At 60.1% G+C, this 24,756-nt stretch overlaps 3 protein-coding genes and 2 long non-coding RNA genes across 17 annotated transcripts in view; 2 read left to right on the top strand and 3 right to left on the bottom strand.

Moving 5' to 3' along the window:
• LOC128778030 (uncharacterized) overlaps positions 1-17,215 on the bottom strand; it is a 250,161-nt gene extending 232,946 nt beyond the window's left edge. Inside the window, exons 1-4 of the long non-coding RNA XR_008423352.1 lie at positions 17,101-17,215; positions 16,518-16,593; positions 16,039-16,231; positions 14,597-15,276 (exon numbers count right to left, since the gene is read on the bottom strand). This is a non-coding gene — a long non-coding RNA (uncharacterized LOC128778030). The remainder of the gene's footprint in view (positions 1-14,596; positions 15,277-16,038; positions 16,232-16,517; positions 16,594-17,100) is intronic.
• On the top strand, positions 1,119-3,824 carry LOC109256659 (galectin-7). Its single transcript, XM_053906000.1, has 5 exons — positions 1,119-1,135; positions 1,523-1,587; positions 1,992-2,080; positions 2,851-3,052; positions 3,609-3,824. Exons 2-5 carry the CDS (start codon positions 1,573-1,575, stop codon positions 3,720-3,722), a joined length of 420 nt encoding a protein of 139 aa, XP_053761975.1. The 5' UTR covers positions 1,119-1,135; positions 1,523-1,572; the 3' UTR covers positions 3,723-3,824.
• On the bottom strand, positions 8,917-9,762 carry LOC109256648 (uncharacterized). The gene is made up of 3 exons (XR_008423354.1): positions 9,609-9,762; positions 9,396-9,481; positions 8,917-9,127 (listed from the first exon to the last, which is right to left on the bottom strand). It is a non-coding gene; the product is annotated as an uncharacterized LOC109256648 (long non-coding RNA).
• On the top strand, positions 9,651-23,329 carry CAPN12 (calpain 12). Of its 9 annotated transcripts, XM_053905979.1 has the most exons (22): positions 9,820-10,046; positions 10,891-12,097; positions 12,498-12,567; positions 12,724-12,842; positions 13,007-13,140; positions 13,886-14,054; positions 15,058-15,132; positions 15,203-15,288; positions 15,359-15,433; positions 16,061-16,224; positions 16,312-16,544; positions 16,833-16,844; positions 16,975-17,183; positions 17,329-17,371; positions 17,469-17,528; positions 18,046-18,103; positions 18,484-18,554; positions 18,655-18,717; positions 19,339-19,417; positions 22,381-22,497; positions 22,585-22,643; positions 22,736-22,887. In XM_053905979.1, the coding sequence occupies exons 2-22, from the start codon at positions 11,861-11,863 to the stop codon at positions 22,760-22,762; spliced, it is 2,160 nt and encodes a 719-aa protein (XP_053761954.1). In that variant the 5' UTR covers positions 9,820-10,046; positions 10,891-11,860; the 3' UTR covers positions 22,763-22,887. The 9 variants fall into 9 exon arrangements, 5 of the variants coding, with proteins under 5 accessions (XP_053761950.1, XP_053761953.1, XP_053761951.1 ...); XM_053905978.1 differs by having other exon boundaries at positions 9,812-10,046; positions 16,312-16,844; XM_053905976.1 differs by lacking the exon at positions 10,891-12,097 and adding an exon at positions 10,711-10,843 and having other exon boundaries at positions 9,817-10,046; positions 16,312-16,844; positions 22,766-23,329.
• ACTN4 (actinin alpha 4) overlaps positions 23,186-24,756 on the bottom strand; it is a 70,817-nt gene continuing 69,246 nt past the window's right edge. For all 5 annotated transcript variants that reach the window (XM_053905972.1, XM_053905971.1, XM_053905973.1 and 2 more), the window contains one exon: positions 23,186-24,623. In XM_053905972.1, coding sequence (XP_053761947.1) covers positions 24,465-24,623 — 159 coding nt within the window. In that variant the 3' untranslated portion in view covers positions 23,186-24,464. The remainder of the gene's footprint in view (positions 24,624-24,756) is intronic.

The following is a 24,756-nucleotide window of genomic DNA, read 5'->3' on the forward strand; positions in this document are numbered from 1 at the left end:
TCTCCTCTGAACACTGGGGTGCTTGCAGCCACCCCCACCCGCCTCGCAGCTGTCCGGCCTCCCTGTGTGAGGTCCTGGCCCCCAAACTGCGCCGCCCGCTGCCACCCCCAGGGTGTCTCACGTGGTGTGGGGATGGAGAGAGTCTGGGAGGCCTGGGGGACAGTCGGGTGGCAGATCAGGTTCTGAGTCTGGTTGTCTCCACCCAGAGTTTCCATTCTGGTCTCTGCCCCAGGCCTCTTCCCCCTGGAGGGTTGGGTGGGGGGGGGGGGCAGGAGTGGAGGCCGGGAGGGGGTGGCAGGGGTGGACAGGAGGCCTGCTGGGCTGCTGGGAGGGGGTTCTGCTCAGGGTGACTGCCCCACCCTGCCTCTTCCCTACCTTCCAGAACCTTCTTTCAGCATTCTCCCTCTGACCCCACCCTTCCCATCCTGGATTCTTCTTCTGGAATCTTGGACTACGGAATCTTGGGCTGTGGGCCTGAGTGGAGGATCCCACATCGCTGCTCCTGGGTCAGGGCGCGGCTGGGTCCCAGGACGGCCCCCCTCTGCCTCCCCTGACCCGAACCTGGCTGGGAGAGCGGCAGCCATTCTGGGAGGAGGAAGGAGACATGGCGTTGAGGCAGAGAAGCAGACAGGGCCACCCGGGAGGGAGGGAGAGTCCGAGCCAGAGGGCCAGGGAGAGACACCAGGGCATTCCCAGGGACAGAAGAAACAAGGCAGAACCCGCCAGAGTTGAAGAAGGGCAGAGAGACACTCACCCAGGGATCGCCCGGACCGTGCGCCTTCGGGCAAATGGCCTCCCGTGTCTGAGCCTCGGTTTCCTGGTCTGTGAAGTGGGGGTGAGTGATCTCCTTCCCCGCTCGGCTAGCGGTGAGCGCCCGGGGAGGTCCTGTGTGTGCCAGGCGCCCAGGGCCTCAGACCAGGAGCTGGTGTCACTCCTTATTCGTCTTTCAGGAGCACTTGAGGAGCCCAGACCGTGTACCAGCCGCTGCTCTAGGCCCCGGGAGACGCGGCTCATCAGGCACATGTCCTGCCCCCCGGAGCCCCGCGTGTACCTCTGTTGTCCTTGCCGGGGTCACCGTCACGCGAGGGAGCGTGAGCTGGAATTTTGGGGGACGCGTCCTCAGCCGAAGGCGCAGGTCCCAGCCTGGGAGAGAGGGGCCCCCGCTTCCAGCCCCGGGTGGGCCTCTCGGGGCCCCAGATGTCCAAGATAAAATGGGCAAAGACCCTTTCCTCTGTGCCAAGCGGCAGGGACATAGCTCGGGATGGATGGTGGCCCCCTGGGGGCCCTCTGTCCTTGGCAGTTGGTCCTTAACTGTCTTCAGGATTCTTAGCTCAACGGAGGGGGCGGGCGGTGGACGGGGAACCCTCAGTGAGTGGAGGGAAGTCCCGGGCCCAGCAAGAAGGCGCTGGGCCGCCGGGTGGCCCCAGGGCCAGGGTCTGTGCCAGGTGTGGGCGGTGGGTGTGGAAATGGCTGGGGGTGAGTCAGCGGGGGCTGCCACGCCCTGCTTCTGCTTCTATTTAAGGTCCCAGCAGCCATACCCACCGCCACGCCTGTCGCCCCAGCGTCCCAGCCATGGCGGGAAGCTCTGTGAGTGCCTTCGGGGGGCGTCGGGGCCCGGGGGGCTTGGACCCAAGGCGGCACCGGACTCGGGGAGGGGCTGGGCCTGGCTGAGGTGTCCCGCCGGGAAGGACAAAGTGGGTGCCAGGGTGTGCTACCAAGGGTCTGGGCTGTGGCTCCCGGGTGGACCCGACCCATCCCCATGCTCCCATCTGCCTCTCTGGATTCTCCCCTTCTCCGTTGATCCCTCGTGGTTGGCTCTCCCGCTCTTTGTCTGGCTCTGGCTCTCTCTCCTTGGTCTCTGGGCCTTTTCTTCTCACGGATTCTGCCGATCTGGGTCCCGGATGCTTTCTGCCTGGGGCCGACCCACGTGTGTCTCTCGTCCGCGCCCCTGGTTCCCTCGGACTCCGGACTCCCCGCCGCTGAACCTGCAGAACGTGCCCCACAAGACGTCGCTGCCCGAGGGCATCCGGGTGGGCACCGTGATGAGGATTCGCGGCGTCGTCCCGGAAAAGGCCGGCAGGTGAGACCCCAGGCCCCAGAGGTAAGGCTGGGAGGTGTCCAGGCTCAGCTGGCTCAGACTTCTTGCAGCCCAGACACGAGGGCACCAGAGCCACCTTGGCCCATAGGGTCTTAGACTCCCCGGGCCATCGCTGACCTTCTGGAATCTGAAGTCTTCGCTTACTTGTCCCGTGACTGTGTAGCTGGGTCCCTACGTCTCCCTAGGGATCCGGGGCTTCCAGAGCCATCCCAGGGCTCCCATCTAGAGTCCTATGGCTCCCAGTCTGAATGCCAGAACCCTGGAAAGAAGTCTTGCGATCTGGAGGTGCCCTGGGCACCTGGGAGGCCGAAGCGGTCGGTCGTAGGACTTCCGGGTCTGGGAAGGGCAGGCTTCCTGGGAATCTGCGGTGCCTGCAAAGGTGCGGGCCCGTGGTGCTGTGCCCAGCCCTCTGGCAACGGGGATGCCCTAGGAACAGAGAGCACCCTGGCCGTCAGCATCGTGACTCCACGGCAAACGTTAGAGGCTTTGGAAATGAGGGGCACCCGGGGCCATAGCATAGTGACCCTCGCTAGGTGCACGTGGGTCCAGGGTCCCTGGAGCTTTTGGACGCCCTGGAGGGTGGGTCCCTGGCCACCGGCCCACAACCCTTCCCCCTGTGGCGTGGGACGTTCTCCGGTGCCTATGAATTGGCACGGCCTGGCGGTGGGGAGTCCTGTACATTGGTCCCTGATCTTGGTAGGGTGCTTCTTGGCCTGTGACCTTTATCCTCTCCTCCCTCCCCCCACTACCAGGTTCTATGTGAACCTGCTGTGCGGCGAGGGGCCGGGCGGGGAGGCTGCCCTCCATTTCAACCCGCGGCTGGACGAGTCCACGGTGGTCTTCAACAGCCTGGAGCAGGGCACCTGGGGCCGGGAGGAGCGCGGCTCAGGCATTCCCTTCCAGCATGGGCAGCCCTTCGACGTGCTCCTCATCGCCACCGAAGAAGGGTTCAAGGTGAGTCCCTGCCACCCACAGGCGCGGGCGCCCAGACCCCCGCCCCGCCTGCAGTCCAGGCAAGCCAGGAAGGCTCTTGGTGGAGGTGGGGGGCAAAGGCCCGGCCAAGGCGGGGCCCACGTCCGGTCCGTCCCTCTTCTTCCCCTGGCGCAAGCCCACGTGTGCCCGAAGGCAGGGGTGTGGCCGTGGCAGGGACCGGGCGGCAAGGGCCCAGCGCCCAGAGGGTGGGTGGCCCCTAGCGGGAAGCGGGGCCCTGGTGTCCCGGAGCAGGGGCCCCGATGGCTGGGCGACTGGGCCGGGACGCGCGTGTCCTCGGGGAGTGGTCGCTGCACAGCGTCCAGCGCCCAGGCCCTTCCCCACGTTCAGTGCGAGCGGCCGGAGGGAGGCCGTGGACGCCGCCGGCGGGGCCGTAACAGCCACCGCCTTAAGCGCGCGTCCGCGCCAGACAGGTGGCCCAGGTGAGGACCACGACAAGAGGTACGGCCATCGGGGCGCCTCTCGGCCCCGGGGACTCGGGGCCCCGGCCCCTGACGCCCCGCCCCTCTCGGCCCCGCAGGCGGTGGTCGGCGACTCGGAGTACCACCACTTCCGCTACCGGATCCCGCCGGCGCGCGTGCGCCTCCTGGAGGTGGGCGGGGACCTGCAGCTGCAGTCGGTGAAGATCTTCTGAGCCTCCGGGCGGGCGGCGGGGTCGGGGGTCGGGGGTCCGGGGTCCGGGGTCCCGGGCGCGGGAGGGCAAATAAAGTTTCAGCCCGCGTGTGTGCGCCCCGTCTGTGCCCGGGTGTCCTTCGTCTGGACGCGGAGAGCAGGTTCAGAGCGGGGAAGACCCTGACGAAGGGTCACAGCGATGCGGCGGCCGGGGCGGGAGTGGGGCCCCGCGGCCTCGGAGGGCAATGTGTGGCCGGGACGCCTCCGGAGGGTCGCGATCGGGTGGGGGTGGGCGTTGGCTGGTGTCCAGCGGCGCTTTGCGGGGCGGCCCGGCCCGGCGGTCGTGCGGTGGGGACAGCTGATGGGGGTTTGGAGCGGGCTCAAGCTCCCCTCGGTGCCCCCTCTGCGGAACATCGGAGCTCCGAGCCGCTGCCTCTGCAAACGGGTAACGAGTCCCCGCACGTCTGGTCCCTGAGACCCCGAAATGGTGGCGACGGTGCCTGGGCCTGTGCGGGCTCCCCGCGCCGCTGCCCTCCTCGTCTCACCTGTATCCCCGCTCTCCCGCCTGGGGTGCGGGGAGCGGGCTTGGGCGGGGTGGGCGGGGCAGCGGATGGGCGTCGCCGGCCTCCCAGCTGTGGCGGAGTGGGGACAGGCTCCCGCCCGTGTCCCCGGGGCAGACGCGCACTGAATCGGCACCTCCCGGAGGAGCTGCGTGGGGACGAGTGGGGGTTGTGGAGCGGTGCGGAGGCAGGGGGACACCACAACCAGGCCTCACGAGCCCCACATCCACCCTTCTCCACCTGTGCTCACAGATGGCCCCGGGCCCTGGCCCTGAGGTGTGACAACCAGGGAGTCGGGGTAGTGGGCGCTCACGCAGACGCCCATTCAGCCCCCACTGCCAGGCGATTTTCTAGTCGAAGGTGACTACTCAGCACTTAATGGCTATGGGTGGAGGGAAGTCGTGACTCCGCGATGCGACACTCGCCAGGCTGGGTCCGTTATTATGAGATGGAGACCCGGCGCGCTGGCCGGTCCCCCACTGCGGCTGGGGCTCGGGTCCGGGTCTGGGCAAGTCTGGAGCCACGCCCCTGGAGGGTTTTGCCCGTAGTTTCCTACCGGCTTCCTTGCGAGGTACACGTCGCCTCCTTGTGGCCTCTGTCGAAGTTGCCACGCTGGCGGTCGGTACTGGAGGTAGGATTACCCTGGTTTCGTCTGAGGATGCAAAACTTTGTGGGACTTCCAAATCTGGGCGAATTCGAGTCCTTTCAGCATCTGAACTTTTTCTGTACTTGAGATCTTCCACCTGCAGCAGCCCCTCTTCTTTCTGGGCCCTTCTTTGTATATTTTGGGTGGTTCCTCCTCTCCCAGTGGGAGACCTGAGAATATCTACAGCCATTGGTACACCAGGGCTGTCTGTTAAATGAACTAATTTTTATTTTATTTGTCTGTGTCGTGTAATTTTGGAACGTTTAAGAATTTTTTGAGGGCGCCTGGGTGGCTTCATCGCTTAAACGAGGGACTTCGGCTCAGTTCATGATCTCCTGGTTCCTGGGTTAAAGCCCCGCATCACGCTCTATGCTGACAGCTCAGAGCCTGGAGCCTGCTTCGGATTCTGTGTCTCCGTCTCTCTCTCTGCCCCTCTCCTGCTCCCGCTCTGTCTCTGTCTCAAAAATAAATAAGGATTAAAAAAAAAAAAACAGAAAGAAAAAAAGGAAATTTGGGTACCAACCCGTATGGGACAAATTTCAAAAAGTATAGTGAAAAAGTAAGACATTGTTGGCACCACTGGTAAACTAGGTTGGATGATGGTGATTCATCCGTGTTAATTTCCTGATGTTCACTTCTTTTTTTTAATGTTTATTTATTTTTCAGAGAGAGAGAGAGACAGAAAATGAGCAGGGGAGGGGCAGAGAGAAAGAGAGAGACAGAGAGAGACAATCTGAAACAGGCTCCAGGCTCTGGGCTGCCAGCACAAAATCTGACACCGGGCTTGAACTTGGGAATGGCGAGATCATGACCTAGGCAGAAGTCCGACCCTCAACGAACTGAGCCACCCAGGCGCCCGCCCCCCCCCCCCCCCCCCCCCCGTTTTCACTTCCATCTTACCTTGTGCATAGTGGAGAATGTTCGTGTTTATACAAAGTATCATTACATATTACAGTATTTGGAGGTGAAAACGCAGCATGTTGGCAATCTATTCTCAGGAAAAAATTGAGGTTTGTGCTGTACTTAGAAACTTTTGCCATTTCAGGGGCACCTGGGTGGCTCAGTCGGTTAAGCGTCCGACTTCGGCCAGGTCATGATCTCACGGTTCGTGAGTTCAAGCCCCGCGTCGGGCTCTCTGCTGGCAGCTCAGAGCCTGGAGCCTGTTTTGGATTCTGTGTCTCCCTCTCTCTCTCTGCCCCTCCCCAGCTTGTACTCTTTCTCTCTCTCTCAAAAAGAAAAAGAAAAGAAGATAATTTTTTAAAAGTTTGCCAGTTCAAATATGTGTATATATTTAATATATAGACCATTTGATTTAATTTGTGTGTATGTTGTGAAGAAGGGGCCCAGCTTCATTCTTTTGCACATGGATTTCCAGTTGAAAAGACTATTCTTTCATCATTGTATTGTCTTGACACACTTCTCAATATTTAATTGATCATAGATGTATGTGTTGTTTTTTCTTCTTGCTTTTATTTATTTGTAAGAGAGTATTCGTAAAGTTTTATCTGTTTATTTATTTGTAAGAGAGCACAAGCGAGAAAAGGGCAGAGAGAGGGGGAGAGAGGATCTGAAGAGGGATCCACCACTGACAGCAGCCTGATGTGGGGCTTGAACTCATTAACCGCGAGATCACGACCTGAGCCGATCGATGTCAGACGCTCAACCAGTTGAGCCAGCCAGGTGCCCCTTTCCAGATAAACTTCAGAATTTCCTTGTCAGTTTCTGAAAAACAAAATCAGCTGTGATTTTCATAGGTATCGTAGACCAATTTGGGGAGTATTGTCATCTTAACGATATTAAGTCTTTGGATCCATGAACATAGGATATCTTTCCATTTACTGAAGTCTTCTTTAATTTCTTTCAACAATAGTTTGTAAGTTTTAGTATACAACAGTGCCTGAATCCATTTTATTGTTTCTCTGATTCTCTAATTCACTTACATTTACTTTTGTGTTTATTATTTCTTCCACTTACTTTGTTGTATTAAAAACTTATATATACTTAGTTTACTGTGTCATTCTTTCTTATTTAATAACAACATAATTTAATTCTATTAACATAGCTCTGATAATATATTCTATTCATTATAATTATATGCATTTTTAAAAATGTTTTTCATTTATTTTGAGAGAGAGAGAGAGAGCAAGTGGGGGAGGGGCAGAGAGGGAGGAGACACAGAATTCGAAGCAGGCTCCAGGCTCTGACCTGTCAGCACAGAGCCTGATGCGAGGATCCCACTCACGAACTGTGAGATCATGACCTGAGCTAGGTCATGGACAGAGCTAGGAGGCTGGGGCTTCAGGCTGCTACATCTCTCCGCTGTGCCCCTCACTGGATGTGCCCTCAGTCACAGAGAACGGCCTCACCCAAGGCCATGCCCCTCCCAGGGGCTGATCCCTGCCAGCGACTGGATGGTCCTGGGAGATAAAACGGGTCCTGATCCCATTGCTTCAACTGGGGACAAGCAGTAGAGTGGCCACCCCAGCTCCAAGTCTCCTCATAGCATTGTCTGAGGCTTATCTCAACCAAGTCGTCCCTCAGCCCAATCCTGCCCCCCTCACTTCCTTTTGGGGGTATCGCCTCAGGGTCCACAAGAGCCTTTTTGCAGGCAGTTCTTTGTCTTTGGGCCCGCTTCTAAGGAACTCAACCTAAGACACAGGACAATACAAATACATGTGTCATTAAGGTATGCTCTAGGGACCCTCAGGTGACCTATGCTGAAATCCGCACTTCCAAAATAGCCAGCATGTGGTGAAAAGTCCGATAGACAATACAAGAGCTTCACCTATTTACCTTTGAGAAACACAAGAGACTCCATTAATTAGCATGACGAATGTTAGAAGTGGGTTTTCATTTGCGTATCGAGTGGCTTATTAATGATTAACTTAGTGGGGGCGCCCTGGCTGGCTCAGTCGGTTGAGCAAAGGACCCTTGATCTCAGGGTCATGCGTTCAAGCCCCACGTTGGGCATAGAGTTTACTTAAGAAAAGAAAAATTAATGTAATGTGTGTAAAAATGGGCTGTTATTGGTGAAACTGGTAACATGCAATGTTGGCTCAAATATTTCAGATACTCGCCACCCTTGTTTGAACAGCATGTAAGAATCCAGTGAACCTTCAGGGCGCCTGGGTGGCTCAGTTGGGTAAGCGTCCAACTTCAGCTCAGGTCATGATCTCATGGTTCGTGAGTTCAAGCCCCGCATCCTCAGTGAGGAGCCTGCTTGGGATTCTTTCTGCCCTTCCCCTGCTTGTGCTTTCTCTCTCTCTCTCAAAATAGAATAAAACTAAAACATTTAAAATAATCAAACAAAAAACAATAACAGAATCTACTGAACCTTCATCATTCACCTTCAGGAATGGTGCCCAAGGCATGAATTCTAAATCATCCTGTGATTGCTCGATGGTTCCAGAAGGACCCTAGTTGCCTGGTTAGCTCTATGGCTAACTGAATGGTCCTCAAGGATGTGGTCAGGTGCCCCTGAAATGAACCTTTCATGAAAGGTGAGTTCAGAGCACCTAGAAGGATAGCCTGCGGGGACTTCATCAAAATTACATCAGGGGCGCCTGAGTGGCTCAGTCAGTTAAGGGTCCAGCTCTGGATTTCAGCTCAGGGCATGACCTCATGGATCGTGGGTTCGAACCCCACATCAGGCTCTGCGCTGACGGTGCAGAGTCTGCTTCGGAATTCTCTCTCTCACCTTCTCGTTGCCCTTCTTCTGCTCGAATTCCCTCTCCCTCTCTCTCTCAAAAATAAATATACATTGAAAAAAACCCACCTTATAGGACAGGTTGCAAATCTATTTTTGTTCCTACCTATGAATCATCGTCAGCGACTGCTCTGTCTCTGGCTAGTCCAGACAGGGCAGGTCTCCGCTCTGCTCCCCTGTCGGGGTGGGCTTCGTTCTCCAGCACACTCGCCTCCGGCTGCTAATCGGTGTAAGCCCAGTATTGTGTTCAGATCTCAGTTCTCCCCGGGGAGGGATCAGTAGCTGCCAGGAATTGGAGGTGGGAGAATATTAAACAAACAAAACCAAAAACTAAAAAACAAGCCATGCTCTGGGGCGCCTGGGCGGCTCCGTCGGTTGAGCGTCTGGCTTCAGTTCCTCGTCATCTCACGGTTCATGAGTTTGAGCCCCGCGTCGGGCTCTGTGCTGACAGCTCAGAGTTGGAGTCTGCTTCGGAATCTGTGTCTCCTTCTCTCTCTCTCCCCTGCTTGCTCTCTCTCTCTCTCAAAGAAATAAACATTTAAAAAATTAAAAACAAAAAAAGCAGTAAGCATTTGCTATTTGTTAAGCGTGTAACAGATACCTCCTGCACCCGGGAGTGGGGCTTTTCCTTTTCATGATAGTGTGTTAGGTATATATATATATATATATATATATATATATATATATATATATTGGTCTTAATGGCTCAAGTGCAGCCCTAACTTGGTGAAGCAAGAACACTTTGCGGGTTATGTAAGGGGTAGAAATGGAGGAAACTGGTACCTGATCTCTTACTCCATAGGGAATTAGTGTCCTGGGCATGGTTGCAGAAATCATGCCCGGAAGGTTGGAAAGGTTTCTTTTGGTTTCTAGTGACAAAGAAAAAGACCGTTAAATTGAAATTAAAACTGGGGAAAAGAGAGGGGCAGAATTTCTTGGCTCCTTGAATGTAAAAGTCTGGCTTCAAGCACATCCGCATTGAGAGACTATGCTCACGGAATCTTTCTTTCCCTGTCGCCTGGAGGTGCTTTGCTCAGCGCTGTCATTCTCAGGATGGGTCTCAGGACAAAGGTGGCCGAGGTGGAGTCTGGCTGCTCGGGGTTTCCCTCCCACCAGCTTCGTGGCCCCAGAGAAAGAGAAGCCACGTGTCCGGAGTCTCCCGGGAATAGCAGGGGGTGTGGCCAGGGCTGCGCTGCTCCGATTGGCTGGTTTGGGTCAAACGCTCCTCCCCGGAGCTAGGGGGAGGGGCCAGCCGTCCTGGAGCCACACGGCTTGAGACTAAAGGACCCTTGGGTCCCCAAAACGTATTGGGGGTGCCGATTCCAGAAAAATCGGTGGAGGATACTCGGCTCCCAAAGCAACAGACGTCCAGGACTCTGGCATCAATGCGTTTTTCTTTCGTTGGCGAGGGAAGGCGTATCTGGGACCCTGGACGTAAGGAGGGAGATGGAGAATCAAGCGAACTCTTGTTCGTGGGATGTGATCAGAGCCTTGCACCAGGGCAGGCAGCCGGCAGGGAGCTAGGAAGAGCTGTGGCCAGCGGGGACCTGCGGGGACCTGCGGACGGAGGCCAGGAGGGGCCGGGCAGGTGGCAAACGGTCTGTGATCTGACAGTCTCCACAGGCAGTTTCCTGCTCACTGCCAGGTGTCAGTCAGGTTTTATTCAATGCTTCCTCCTACTGTTAGTAGTAGTACTTGGGGGGCAAACAGGGGAAAGGGCTGTGACCTGTCGGTGGGAATGGGGGCCTCAGAGGCACTGGGAACAGCTGTTTCCTGAGCATCCACGTGTCAGGTGCTGCTCTGAACATGTCCCGCGGGTTCACTCATTTGCTTCTCACGACAACCCTCTGACGTTGGTCCTATTATTATCGTTCCTGTTGTAGACATGAGGAAACTGAGGCACAGAGAGGTTAAGTGACTTGCCCAAGACACACAGTCTGTAAGTGGCACGAACCCCAGCCCCTTGGCTCTTAACCCTGGCAGGTGTTCCAAACCACTGTCACCTGCCTCACATGGCAGGGGGGGGGGGGAGGGGGTGGCCTTGGCAATTCTACAGGACGGTACCCTGTTTTATGATCCCTGTTTGGTGGCCGCACAGCCAGGGGCTCAGACAGTGTCTTTCGGTCCATTCGGAGGGAAGAATGCCTGAGGACTCAGGGACATCTCTTGCCACAGAGGTGACAGTGCAGGGGACCCCCGCTGGGGGTAAAAGTCTGCCAGGACCCAGACTGGTGAGTTTGTGGCCTCTCAGAACCAATTTCTATCACTTCTTCCAAAGGCTCCAGCTTCCTTTTGGGGAAATATCGCTCCACTGGACCCTGAGCGGCGCGTGGGTAGGGTGGGGTGTCACTGGTCACGGTCAGGGTCACGGCGGGCCCACCTCCCGACCCGGGGCAGGTAGGTGCAGAGTGGGCCCTCCACAGTCAGCCCTGTGTGGGGCAAACAGGCCGAGGTCTGCCGTGTCGGGGAAGGGGGAGACAGGGTCCTGGTGGCCCGGGACGAGTGAGCCAGAGGGGGCCCGGGGTCCACCGTGGGTGACTTGAGAAGCTACAGGGGCAGAGAAAAGGGTGGTGAGGGACGGACTGGGAGGCATGCACCAGACAGAAGGTACAGCGAGAACGAGACACCCCCAAAGAGATACGGAGAGAGGGATGGAGACAGAGGGAGATACAGACAGAGACACAGATATAGTGACAAAAACTAAGAGCTAAAAACAACAACAGGAAAAATAAAAGCAGAGGAAGACAAGAGGAGACAACAGAGATGGACAGAGACAGAGACAGTGAGGCCGAGACAGAGAAGAGAGACACCACGGCAGAGAGAGAAACCGTCTGATGGAGAGACGAGGAGAGATGGAGACACGCAGGATAAACACGCCGCCCTCCTCACCCCTGCGGCCCCAGCTCCACAGAGGGAGGGGCAGGGACGAGATGGCAGAAACACACCCCCACACTGACCTCCTTCCAGGACTCTCTGTCCCTCAGCTCTGCCCGCCTTCCCTCCTGCTGTCGGCCAAGCCCATTAAGTTTCTGGCCCAGCCACAACTGAAGGCCCCACGCCCTGGGGAGGAAACCACAGAAGAGGCGTCCCCGCTGCCTAGCACCCCAAACCATCAATTAGTATTAATAAGGGAAGGCTCCTCGCTGCCTAAAGACCCCCATCGGAGCTCTGATGGAGGGGAGGCCCCACCCCCATGACTCAGGAGGTTAAAGGGCCCGGGGGCCAGCCTGGGAGCCCAGAGTGTCCCGATGGCGTGTGGCAGCAGGAGGGTCACTATCCAACTGGTGGACGAGGAGGCAGGGCCTGGGACCAGGGGCCCGAAGCCCTTTCGGGGCCAGAGATACGAGGCGATCCGAGCAGCCTGCCTGGATGAGGGAATCCTGTTCCGCGATCCTTACTTCCCTGCTGGCCCCGATGCCCTTGGCTACGATGAGCTGGGGCCGGACTCGGAGAAGGCCAAAGGGGTGGAATGGCTGAGGCCCCATGTAATGTGTGGCTGGGGCTGTGGGGGCTGGGCCGCTGGGTCTGAGGGAGGAGGGGGCTGTGGGGGCTGGGCCGCTGGGTCTGAGGGAGGAGGGGGCTGTGGGGGCTGGGCCGCTGGGTCTGAGGGAGGAGGGGGCTGTGGGGGCTGGGCCCCTGGGTCTGAGGGAGGAGGAGACTGGGAGCCCCGGATACGAGGAGGAGGGCTGGCTGTTTTGACTCCTGGGTCTGGCGAGGCCCAGGGAAGCCGAATCCCTGTCCACGGGCTTTACGAGCCTCTCCCGGGGTTGGAGGCGCTCATTGCCCTGGAGCAGTGAGGGCAGGAGGGGACCCAGGCATCGGACCTCTCGGTTGCTCCTTCCCTCCCTTTCCTGGCTGAGGCCTGGAATCCCCCAACCCCCCCAGGAGTTTTGCGCCGAGCCCCAGTTCATCTGTGAGGACATGAGCCGAACAGACGTGTGTCAGGGGCGTCTAGGTAAGACCACCGAACCCCTCTGGGGCCCCCAGATCTGGCAAGTTGCAGCTGGGACCCTGCCGGCTCGGCCCCTGGGTCTCCCCCTCAGGCTCTCCTCTCCCCACGCCTCAGTCTCCCTCTTTCCAGGCTCCCCCAGTCCTCATCTCTCCCCCCCAGGTAACTGCTGGTTTCTTGCGGCCGCTGCCTCCCTCACTCTGTATCCCCGACTCCTGTGCCGGGTGGTGCCCCCTGGACAGGGGTTCCAAGGGGGCTACGCAGGTGTCTTCCACTTCCAGGTAGAGCTCAGGACCTCTGTTCATGCCTCAGTCTCCCCCACGGTGACATGGATGTCACCGTTGACACTGTCCCCTTGGGGCTGTAATCCATGGGCCGGTGCGGCAGGGCTTGGGGTCGGAGGATGGGGTCCTTGGAAGCCTGGACCCTGCCCTTCTCGCACCAGCTCTGGCAGTTTGGCCGCTGGGTGGACGTCGTGGTGGACGACAGGCTGCCGGTGCGTGACGGGAAGCTGATATTCGTGCGCTCAGATCAGCGGAACGAGTTCTGGGCCCCGCTCCTGGAAAAGGCCTATGCCAAGTAAGGACCCAGCACACGTCCCAGCCGGCAGGCCCCACCCCACAAGGGGTCCCCGGAGGCGGACGGCTGGGACCCTCTACACGGCCCGCCAAGGGTCCCAAACCACGTCACGGCTCCCAGGCCCCCGAGGTCACACCATCCCCCGAGGGCCTCCAAATTATCAATACCTCCCTCTATCCACACTTCACACAAAACGTTCCTAGAGACCCGCCAACACTCGCAATTCCTCAGGAGCCTGAAATCTCCTCTCTCGGGCCCTGGAGCCACCAGAGCTAAGATCTCCCCCCTTGGGGGACCTGAGAATCCAGAAAAAATCTCTCCTACTATACTGGGAAGCCCAAAGCACCTCCCAAATATTGAGTGGAGTCCATGGAACCCTCGATCTTTGCTTTTCTCCACCCTGTGGCTCTGAAATCCCCCACAAGCCCCATAGAGATCACCCCCAACGCGGACATCTCCCGGAGACTCAGAGTTTCAGACACGGCTCCCGGGATGCCCAGAATTCTGGCAGAGCTCTCCTGTGATCTCCCACATCACACAGTCGTGTGGCCCAGGGACCACAGGTCCAATCTCCAAGGGCTTCCAGACTGTGCCACAGTCCCCTACCCACCTTGGGAGGCTGTAGATGTCAGGGTTGGCCCCCTGGACCCGCGCACCCCAGGGGACCCCAGGTCCCGGCGCGGGGACGGTGCGTGAGATGCTCATACGTGCCCGAGACGTTCTCACCCCGGACCTGCCCCCACAGGCTCCACGGCTCCTATGAGGTGATGCGAGGCGGCCACATGAATGAGGCCTTCGTGGACTTCACAGGCGGCGTGGGCGAGGTACTCTACCTGAGGCGAGACACCCCAGGCCTCTTCTCCGCCCTGCGCCATGCCTTGGCCAAGGAGTCCCTCGTGGGCGCCACTGCCCTGGTGAGAGAGTCACACCCTCATGGGGACCCCCATCAGGACCAGGGCACAGTCAGGGCTTGAGAAGGGTTGGGGGGGGGGTGGACTCCTGTGCCTTCTTCTCTGTTCTGTGTTCACTGCTGGCTGGTCTTTCTCACCCATCCAACTCCGGCAAGTCAAAAGGAAATGTATTTGCTCTCATAACCAAACGGGCTTCAGGCACAGCTGAATCCAGGTGCTCATCCAGTGGATGTTGAGAATGTGTTTTTCTATTCCTGGTTCCGGATTAGTTTCATTCCTGGGCGGGCATTCCTCTCATGGGCTCCAAAGGGCTCCCACAACTGCGGGTCCCTCCTACCACCCCAGTGGTTTTTATTATTTAAGTGGTTTAAAAAAAAATTTTTTTAAATGTTTATTTATTTTTGAGGCAGAGTATCAAGAGGGGAGGGTCAGAGAGAGAGGGAGACACAGAATCTGAAACAGGCTCCAGGCTCTGGGCTGACAGCCCAGAGCCCGACGCGGGGCCCGGACTCACGGACCGCGAGATCATGACCTGAGCCGATGACCTGAGCTGAAGTCGGAGGCCTAACCGACTGAGCCACCCAGGCGCCCGCCCCCGCCCCCACTTTTTTTTAAGGCAAAGCCTCTTTCTGAGAATTTCAGCAAAAGTCTTAGGATTGACTTTCATGGGCTCAGCTTGAGTCATATGTTCATCTGTGAACCCATCACATAGTCATTCGCTGAATTGGTCTAATTCCTTCACTCATTCATTTGCTTAATCCTGTGCTCAGTTACTGATTCCCGGTCCTTTGGGTTTCTCTGCCCTCTCCAAGTATTTTTGTCTCATCTTCCTCTTCCTCTCTCTCCTTCCCCTCTCGCCTTCACTCCCCCATCCGACACCCTCTCGGAGGTCTGCTTGACTCCTGCTGTGGTGGCAGGAGCAGGGGGCGGGGGGGGGGGGGCAGAGAGGAGCAGCCACTCTCTTGTCCCCCCACCGCGGCCTCAGCATCCCCTGTCCTCCGCCCAGAGTGATCGGGGCGAGTACCGCACCGAAGACGGGCTGGTGAAGGGACACGCGTATTCAGTCACGGGCACATACAAGGTGAGTATCCCCCGTGAACGGGCTACAGGGGTGCCTCGGCGCCACCGCCCACGGATGATGCCGTCCTCAGGTGTCCCTGGGCTTCACCAAGGTGCGGCTGCTGCGGCTGCGGAACCCATGGGGCCGCGTGGAGTGGACCGGGGCCTGGAGCGACAGGTGGGATGGATCTGGGGTGGGTGGGGGGCTCGGACCCGCCCGCCCTCCCCTCACCCCCCAGTCTCCCTAGCTGCCCACGCTGGGACGCGCTCCCCGCCGAGTGCCGAGACGCCCTGCTGGTCAAAAAGGAGGATGGCGAGTTCTGGTGAGGAGCCCAGCCCAGCCCTGCCTCTGGACCAGCGCCAGGCCCCCGGGGCTCAGGGAGGGGGCGAAGCCTGCTCGCAGGGACATGGGGCTCGTTCACGGGGACGAGTCTTAACAGCTAGAAACTGTCCATATGGTGGTAACTTCGGGGTTGGGTTCTATCTGGGGGAGTCGAGGAAGAATTCGCAGTGATATTAGGGGAACTGGGAAAAGCAGTAATCTTTGGAGGGCTGAAGGGGGCTGGCTAACATTTAGGGCCATTGTAGGAGGCTTGCTGGTGTCGGGGGCATTTGAAGGGGCTTAAGGATACCAGCTGCTGAGAGCCCGAGGGTCTTGATGTTTGGGGGCTGAAGGCAGTTTGGCAATATTGGGGAGGAATGTATGGAGCTTGGTTGTCTGTGGGGCATTGCCGGGGACTTGGAGAGATCCGGGGGAGCTGGGGGGCTCAGCGATCTGGGGTCCCTTCCGGAGACGCGGTACCGTCTGGTGGACTGATGGGTACTTGGCGATGTTTGAGGAATCAGGGAGGGTTGTGGTGGGGGTGGGGGAGTCATCCTGGGGTCTTTGGCAGACGGGGGCCCCGGGGAGGTGGCGGCTGGGGAGGACCTGAGCGCTGGCCACCCGGCAGGATGGGGCTGGAGGACTTCGTCCGATGCTTCAACACGGTCCAGGTCTGCTCGCTGAGCCCCGAGGTGCTGGGCCCGAGCCCAGCGGGGGGTGGCTGGCACATCCACACTTTCCAAGGCCGCTGGGTGCGGGGCTTCAACTCTGGCGGGAGCCAGCCTGGCAACGGTGAGGCCTGGAGGGCGCCCCAAGAAGCGAGCAAGGGGGGGGGAGGGCCGTGGCAGGCCGGGTGACCCCCTCTCTCCCGTCCGCTAGAGACCTTCTGGACCAACCCCCAGTTCCGACTGACGCTGCTGGAGCCCGATGAGGAAGAGGACGATGATGAGGAGGGGCCCTGGGGGGGCTGGGGGGCGGCGGGAGCGTGGGGCCCTGCGAGGGGTGGCCGCATCCCCAAGTGCACCGTCCTTCTGTCACTCATCCAGCGCAACCGCAGGCGCCTGAGGGCCCAGGGCCTCACTTACCTCACCGTGGGTTTCCACGTGTTCCAGGTGGGACCCCAAGGCTTAGCGGAAGCAGCAGGGGACAGGCGTGGAGGGGCTGGGAAGGCCGAAGGGGTGGAGGTCAGAGACAGGACAGAGCCCAGGGCATGGGGGTGGGGGGGTGGGGAACGAGGGGCAGGGAAGGTCGCCCAGGGTGCAGACAGGAGCCGGGTCCAGAGGGGGTCGCAGATGGGCTGGCCGGGACAGGGACTGAGGGGCAGGGGCGTGATGATGGCAGAATGGGAAGAAGAGGGAGGTGTGGGGGGCTCTGACTCGCCCCGTTCTTCCTCCTTACAGATCCCCGAGGAGGTGGGTCGCGGCGGGGACCCCCAGATCCCGGCCCCGGGGGCTCGGGCACCCGGCGCCAGGGCGGCGGGCGGACAGCGTGACCGCGGGCGGCCCGGGTCACGGTCACGATCGCGCCGCGTTGGCCCCGCAGCTGCTGGGCCTGTGGGACTCCCCGCGCAGCCGCGCGCTCCTGCCCGGCCTGCTGCGCGCCGACCGCTCGCCCTTCTGCGCCCGCCGCGACGTGAGCCGCCGCTGCCGCCTGCGCCCCGGCCACTACCTGGTGGTGCCCAGCGCCGCCCGCGCCGGCGACGAGGCCGACTTCACGCTGCGCGTCTTCTCCGAGCGCCGCCACACCGCCGTGTGAGCCCGGGCACCCGGACCCGCCCTCGGGAGCCCCAGGGCCCCGCTTCCCGGGACCCCCGCGGGGATCTGCCCGGGGCCCCAGACGCGGGGGGGGGGGGGGGGGAGAGCGTCCCCTCCCCCACTTCCCTTGTGTCATTTGCAGGGAGATCGATGACGTCATCAGCGCCGACCTGCACGCCCTCCTGGTGAGGGGCTGCAGGGGATGGGCACTGCGGGGCAGGACCGGGTGGGGGTCCTCTGGGCCGGCACTAAACCCCACGCAACCCCCACCCTGCCCCACAGGTCCCCTACGTTCCCCTGGAGCTGGGGCTGGAGCAGCTATTTCAGGAGCTGGCCGGAGAGGTGAGGATGGGGGGACAGGACGGAGGGGGTCCACCCCTCCCCTTGGACACCGACCACCCCCCCACCCCCACCCTCCTGGGTGTCTCATTTTGCTTTAGTTTCTCCGTCCCTCTGTGCTTAAATCTCCTTTCTGCTCTCAAAGTGCTCACAGCTCTTCCCTGCCTCAGGGCCTTTGCTCAGTCTGTGTACCTTTGCCTGGATGGCCCTCTCTCCCTTCACACCCCCTGCCCCAGCTAAAGTCTCATCTTTCTAACATGCCCTTCTCTGGAAGCTCTCCCACACTCTCCCCCCGGGGCTGGTCAACTGCAGGCCTGCTGTGGACTCCAGGGGCCCAGTGCTTCTCCACTGCAGCCCTGTCTGCTCTGGGGACAGGTCTCTAGCTCTCCCTGGACCATGAGCTCTCTGTCACTGCGGTGTCCCCAGCACCAGCCAGCATGCTAATTTGGTCAGCCCCCAGCTGTGCTGTGTTGTGAACGGCCTGAGTGAATGGCCTCACACCTTCTCTCTCCTTGAGCAGGAGGAAGCACTCAGCGCCCCTCAGCTCCAGACCTTATTAAGCATCGCCCTGGAGCCTGGTGAGTTGGGGACCGGGGTGGACCCCACGGACCCCCCCCCATATGTGTTAATTCATGATGCTGCTGGGAGTCAGGTCACGGGAGCCCTGGACTCCGCGTGACAGCGTCTTCCCACGTGTGGGGCCTGTGGCAGGACTGAGGCCACCCCACTCAAAAGGACCCCCTTTCTCTAAGGGAGGCAGGGGGCGTAGCTGCCACGAGGGGACTTGGAATCCCCTTGCCTGGGTTCACATGTCGGCTCTGCCAGTTCCCGGCGGTCACTTGGCTCTCTGAGCCTCAGTTGCTGGCGTGAGGACAGTGGTAGGGGATAGCGGCAGTCCCCAGCACTTGTGATGACGGCCAGCTCACAGGAAGTACTCGGCTTCGTTTGTTTCCTGCAGCCAGGTCCCACGCCCGGACCCCTCGAGAGATTGGGCTCAGGACCTGTGAGCAGCTGCTGCGCTGTTTTGGGGTATATGAGGGGGGCAGTACCTGGACAGGGAGGATGGGCATGCTGGGGCCCGTGTCCCCCTTCTGGGGACAATGACTTTAACCAGATGCCCCATCCCCAGAACGGGCGAAGCCTCACCCTGCACCACTTCCAGCAGCTCTGGGGCCATCTCCTGGAGTGGCAGGTAAGGGGGGGGTGGTTGGGGGAGCCACCTCCTCCCGGAAGGTAAGGCACTTTTACTAACGAGGACATAGGTCTCCTGTGGGCTCGCGGGGCCCCAGGGGAGGAGAAAGTGGACCACGTCATACCAACGTGGAGGGACGACTTGGAGGGATCTGGCCTTGTCCCACTTGCCCTTCTGTGGTCCCTCCAGGGGCACTAAGTGGCTCATGGGTGGAAAACACAGGCTCTGGTCCTGGTTTGAAATCCCGGCTCCCAGGTCGGGCCCCCCTCTGGCCTTGCGACCTTAGGCAAGTCACCTCCCCTTGAGGGGCCTTTGTCTACCAGCGGGAGGTGTTAATTCCCGCCTCTCCGGCCCTGGGAGGAGGGAGTGGTCCAGGGCCTCCCTGTGCCGAGCCCTCTCGAAGCCCCTGGTGGGTGGAATCCCGATGTGTCCGGCTGTTACTAGTATTCCCATTTCACAGACTGGGCAACCTGCTCAAAGTGGTAGAGCTGCTTGCCCAGGGCCCGAAGCCAGGAAGAAAGGGAGCTAGGTGGGAACCCAGGCTGACTGGCCTCCAAGGTCCCCTTTTCAGGGGGCTTGGGGGGCTCGGGGGGTGGGACTGACCCGTGCCTCCCTGCCCAGGCCACATTTGACAAGTTCGATGAGGACGCCTCTGGAACCATGAACTCGTACGAGCTGAGGCTGGCGCTGAATGCGGCAGGTGTGTGCGGGGGTGCCACGGGGACGGGTCTGCTCCCTTTCCTACCCGCTGTACTCTCGCAGGCCTGGCTGCCTGCTCACCTTAGTTTGCTGCCAGCTCTTGGCCGGGACTGGATGCCCCCGGGAGACGGGGCGTGAGGGGGGATGGGCCTGGGAGGGTGCTGGGGGCCTGGAGCAGGGCCTCCCAGAAGGGGAAGAGAGGGGAAGCCTGGGAGCCCGTGTCTGACGGGCACCGGTCCCCAGGGCATTGCGGTAAAATGGCCCATAGTCCCCTGAGTTTGGGCTGGAATCCTGCCTGTACTTACTCCCGGGGGGGCCCTGGGCACCTGAGTCCATCTCCTTGATGGAGTCTCCGTGTAAAATGGCCAGGACACAGGGCAGCTGGGAGGAGCCCACAGGGCTCAGCGCTGGGGGGAACCTGCTTCTAGTCACTGCCCCGGCAAAGGTCTAGGAAAGGCTGGCTTCTTCCAGGAGAGGAACAGCCTCATTCCCTCTGTGTAGCACGAAATCCAGCCCGAGGGGGCGGAGCCAGGGAGCAAGGCTTTCCCTGGGCTCTGAAGCAAGTTAGGGATGTGCGTGCGTGGAGGGGCTGGGACCAGAAGGGAACTCCCTGTCGCCCCCCCACCCCACCCCACCCAGGGCTCGTCTGCCACAGCCAAGCCCAGGGTGAGACACGGGGGGACGGGAGGCAAGCCTGACAGCCTGTGACCCAGTCTGAGAGGCAGGGGGCCCCTGGGGGAGAACCTTTGAAGTCCAGAGATGTGCAAGAAAAGAGCCCAAGCGGAGGGGAGATGGAGTCAGAAGGCTGGGAGGTGTGGCACAGAGACAGAAATGGAGTCCCGGGCGGACAGAAGCAGAGGCGAGAGCGAGGGGTGATGGAGGGTTTGTGCTGTTCGTATTACTGGGCCTCTCGTCCGTGCCTGGTGTTAATCTAGGCAGAAGACTGATAAAGTGCTCTTGCGGGTGGGGGTTGATGTTCTGGTGCCGCAGACAGACGACGAACAAGATCATCTGGGTCAGATGGTAACACATGCTATGGCGGGAAAAGAAAGCAGGTGTATGTGTGTGTGTGTGGGGGGGGGGGCGGGGGGGAGTGGTGGCCTGGGACACAGCGGCCAGGGAAGGACCAGGGTGCTAAGGGAGACTGAACCTCGGGGACACAGGACCAGGGGCGGTCTAGACAGAAGGGGCAGCCTGTGCAAAGGCCCTGAGATCAGAGCGTGGGCCCCGCTGCAACAGCTTCAAGGGGCCAGGTAATGGAGATGAGAGAGGGGGCTGGTGTGGCCAGAGGAGGAGGGTGGGGAGGCAGTGGTCAGAGGGGAAAGATCAGTGGGGTGAGAAAGCAAAGCTCTATGAGGCCTCATGAGGACCTAGGCTCTTTGAAAAATCGTTTTTTTAATATGTAGGAGAGGAAGGAGATAAGGCAAGTCCAAGGTCAGGGTATGTGGGGGGCTGGAACCAAGAGCAAAGGGAAGGTCCCACTGTGTATGGAGGAGGGAGTGCAGGGGAGGGGACCAGCAGGAAGCAAGCTCCGGGGGCCCCTGGAGATGGGGGGAGGTCTCGGGGCGGGAGGTCAGCAAGAAAAGTGACCTGCTGCAGCTCAGCCACACTCTGCGTGTTCCCCGGACACCTGCTCTGCTCCTGGCCCTATGCCGGCTGACGCTGGGGGTTTGGTGACCGGAAACCCTTCCCTTACCTCCAGCGGCTTCCAGAGCCACCAAGGACAGGGACAGCCCAGAGGGGTCAGGGTGGGGACGGGGTGGACACAGGGAGCCAAGGAGGTGCTCCACGCTGCAGGCGGGAAGGGCGGGGGGATCGGAGAGGGCTTCCTGGAGGAGGCGGCACAAGGCTTAGGAGCGTTCTGGGCAGAAGGAACATCGTGTACCAGGGAGGCAAGACAAAGCGCAAGGTCCAAGTGCAGGAGGGGTTGGAGGGGTAGATGAGGCGTGGTCTGCGAAGGCCACCGGGCGGTTAAGGACAATGGGGGCCCTGGGGAGGGGCAGCAGGGACCTAGTGAACCGCGTGAGGGGTTTCCCAAGCGGCAGGGGATCCCGGGCAGGACCCCACACCAGGCAGCACACGAGAGTGGCCAGAGGAAGCAGTCTGCATGAAAGGTCAGTAGGAATGTGAGGGGGCAGCTGAGGGGTTCTGGCCCCTCCTTGGGCTCTCCCACCTCCTCCGGCCAGGGTCCCCCCCGGCTCAGGCCAGATGAAGGCCGGGGGGCTGTGGGAGGTCACACTGCCAGGGTGGGGCTGCAGGCCCCCGACCTCCTCCAGGCCGTTCACAGCACCTCACACAAGGCCCAGCAGGTGATGGCACCAGACAAGCGTTTCTTTGGTGAACGAAGGCACAGAACAGGGGGCAGAGATGGGCTTTAGGAGGTGGCAGAAGTCCATGAAATCGTCCTCAGAACTGCGTTTATGTGGCCACGTGGGGGAAGGGGGAGCCGTCCTGCAGCCCTGCCTCTCGGAGGGTTACCTGACCTGCAATGCGGTCTGTCAAAAGCCTATTGAGATGTGTCATCAGAGGTGATTTTTATCAGGTGATTTCTAAAGTTTAGAAATTGCCTCTGGTAGGAGTATGAAGAGAGGCTCTGTGTGGGACTGACGACGTTTTGCTGCACAGAAACATCCTCCAGGGTCCATTAGCAGAAACTCACCAGAATTTAAAGAACAATAAGACTGACATACAGTCATTGTGTGCCACTGTTCTGAGCTCTACGTGGGGCATCTTCGCACAGCCTTGCGGGGTCAGGGCCGTCACCGTCCCCGTCTGACAGAGGAGAAAGCCGCGGCGCGGACAAGTGAAGGGAGCTGCCCGCGGCCGCACGGCGGGGGACGAGGCAGAGCTGGGCTTCGAGGGGCGGGAGCAGCTCGGTGTCTTCCCCGGGGAGACTCGCGGTGGGGCGCGGCGCCGAGATGGGGCTCACGGGGACGGCCGAGGCTCAGCGGTGGCCTCCCCTAGGCTTCCACCTGAACAACCAGCTGACCCAGGCCCTCACCAGCCGCTACCGGGACAGCCGCCTGCAGGTGGACTTCGAGCGCTTCGTGTCGTGCGCAGCCCAGCTCACCTGCATCTTCCGTGAGTGCCGCCCGGGCGCGGGTGGGCCGGGGGGGAGGAGGTCTCCCACGCGCCACGGCGGGTGCTCAGCCCGCCCTCTCCGCACAGGCCACTGCAGCCGGCAGCTGGAGGGAGGCGAGGGCGTCGTCTGCCTGACCCGCAGACAGGTGAGCCTGGGCCGGAGGGAGCGGCTCGGGGCGGCCGGTGGGCGTCCTCCCCGGGGACCTCTGCCTCGAGCCGGCGGTCCTCTCTCCCCCAGTGGATGGAGGTGGCCACCTTCTCCTAGCAGCACCTGCGGCCGGAGGCGGAAGAGCCGCCGGGACCCCCTCCGCCTCTGCCTGGCACGCGGGGCCGGTGCTCTGGCGCGATGCGGCGGTTCGGAGCGTCGCCGCGGGAGCCAGCCCGCCTGGAGCGGCTTCTGGCTCCAGTGCCCACCAGCCGGGCGATGCTGGCCACGCAGCTCCCTGCACTTCTCTGCGCTTTGCTCTCCCCATCCGGACGCGGGGATGGCGACGGCACTCTTCTCGTGCAGGCTACGCGACTTAGCGCTCGGAGCCTGGCAAGAGCGGGTCCCCGGTAGCACCCATTTTTACAGTCACGGGGACGGGGATCTCCCAGGCCCAGCCTTGCTCTGGGAAGAGGTTCTCCCGTGGCTCTGCTAAGCAGAGAACGGAGACGGGAGACAGAAAAAGAGAGAACACCGTAGGAATCCTTCTGAAAAATATTACATGTTTTATTATCCTGTCCCCAAGAAGGGTGGTTTATCCAGAAACCGAGAAAAAAAAAAAATAATCAAATCAATCAGAATAAACTCAAAAATGGGGAGGGGGGAGGAGGGGGAGGGAGCAAAACCCATCAACTAACAGGCGGCCAGGCCAGCAGCCCACCCTCCACCTCGGGAGGGTCCCCAGAGACCCATGCCCAATGACAGACGGCAGAGAGGAAAAGCGGGAAGGGGCTGGGGGAGGGCAGCAGATCAGCTATGTCTTCATCATGAGAGCAGAAGGCGGCAAGGATGTGTTGCTAGGTGAATATATATTTATATAATAAATCCGTAAGTTCATAAAGTAAATAGTAATTCTCTGAAAGTTTTTAATTCCTTTTTTATAGGTTTTTCTTGTGTGTGCATTTTTTGTTTTTGTTGTTTTGTGTTTTTTCTTTTTTTTCTTTTTTTTGTTTTTTTTTTTTGTTTTTGCTTTTTGGTCCTTAGAAAAATCTGAGAGATATACATGTCTGGACAAAGCAAGGCGGGGGCTGGCTGGGGGTGGGGGTGAGAGGCTGGTCTGCCCAACCCTACTCTTCCATTGCAGAAAAGGAGGGTGCTGAGTTGCACCCCCTCATCTCCTGGCAATCGCAGGTGAGGGGAGAGGGAAGAAGGGAGCGAGGCGGGGTCCTCTTTCCTGTTGGGCAGCTGTGTCGCCCTCTGCTGGGCCCACTGCAGGGCCCAGGGCAGGCCAGGGCGGTTCCTGGACAAGGCACGTAGGGCTTTGGCCTGGATGTGGGAGGCCTTGAAGGGACCTCGTGGTGGTGGTGGTGGTGGTGGTGGTGGTGGTGGTGGTGGTGGGTGGGGGTAGGCAAGGGGAAGGGACAAAGTGTGGGGGGCATTCCTAGGGCCTGGAGGGGACCTGTTTTGCTGTGGGAATCCACGGTCCCCTCCACACAGTTAAAAAACAAAACAACACATCATATATATTTACCAGACCAGAAGCGCTGACCCCGAAAGTCTCCCTCACCTCTATGCAGGGGGAGGGGGCCAACAGACAAAGAGAGAGGAGAGAGCCTGCCCCAGCCCCTCCCTGCCCACCCCACCCCCCACCCCCACCCCCACCCCCCCGGAAAGAACTGACAGAGTGCTTTGCATAGATACAGAGTCAGAGGAACAGGACCTGGGAGGCCCCCACAGCGGGGAGAAGGGCCGAGGGCTCCCCCAGCCCCTCCTGGAGGCTGTGAGGAGGGCGCGTTCGGTTGGGGTTTCTCCAGTGGGGGCCTCACAGGTCACTCTCTCCGTACAGGGCTGTGGAGAAGGACTTATAGTCGAGGGCGCCAGGCACAGCATCAGGGCCCTGGTACGGCGCCATGCGAGCGATGCAGTACTCGGCCTGGTCGGGGGGCAGTTCTCTCCGCAGCTCCTCGGCCGTGATGAAGTTCTAGGGGTGGGAGGGTGGGACTGTGAGCCACCCCCACCCCCACCGGCTCTGCCCAGCCCCCCTCTCCCAGTCCTGGCTGCAAGGGCCCCTCCCTGCCGGGAGCCCAGGTGCCCCCGGGGTTTCCTTTCCTGCT

The sequence above is a fragment of the Panthera pardus genome, unplaced genomic scaffold, assembly GCF_024362965.1.
Source record: "Panthera pardus isolate Hobbes unplaced genomic scaffold, ASM2436296v1 HiC_scaffold_18, whole genome shotgun sequence".
Taxonomy (NCBI): Eukaryota; Metazoa; Chordata; class Mammalia; order Carnivora; family Felidae; genus Panthera; species Panthera pardus.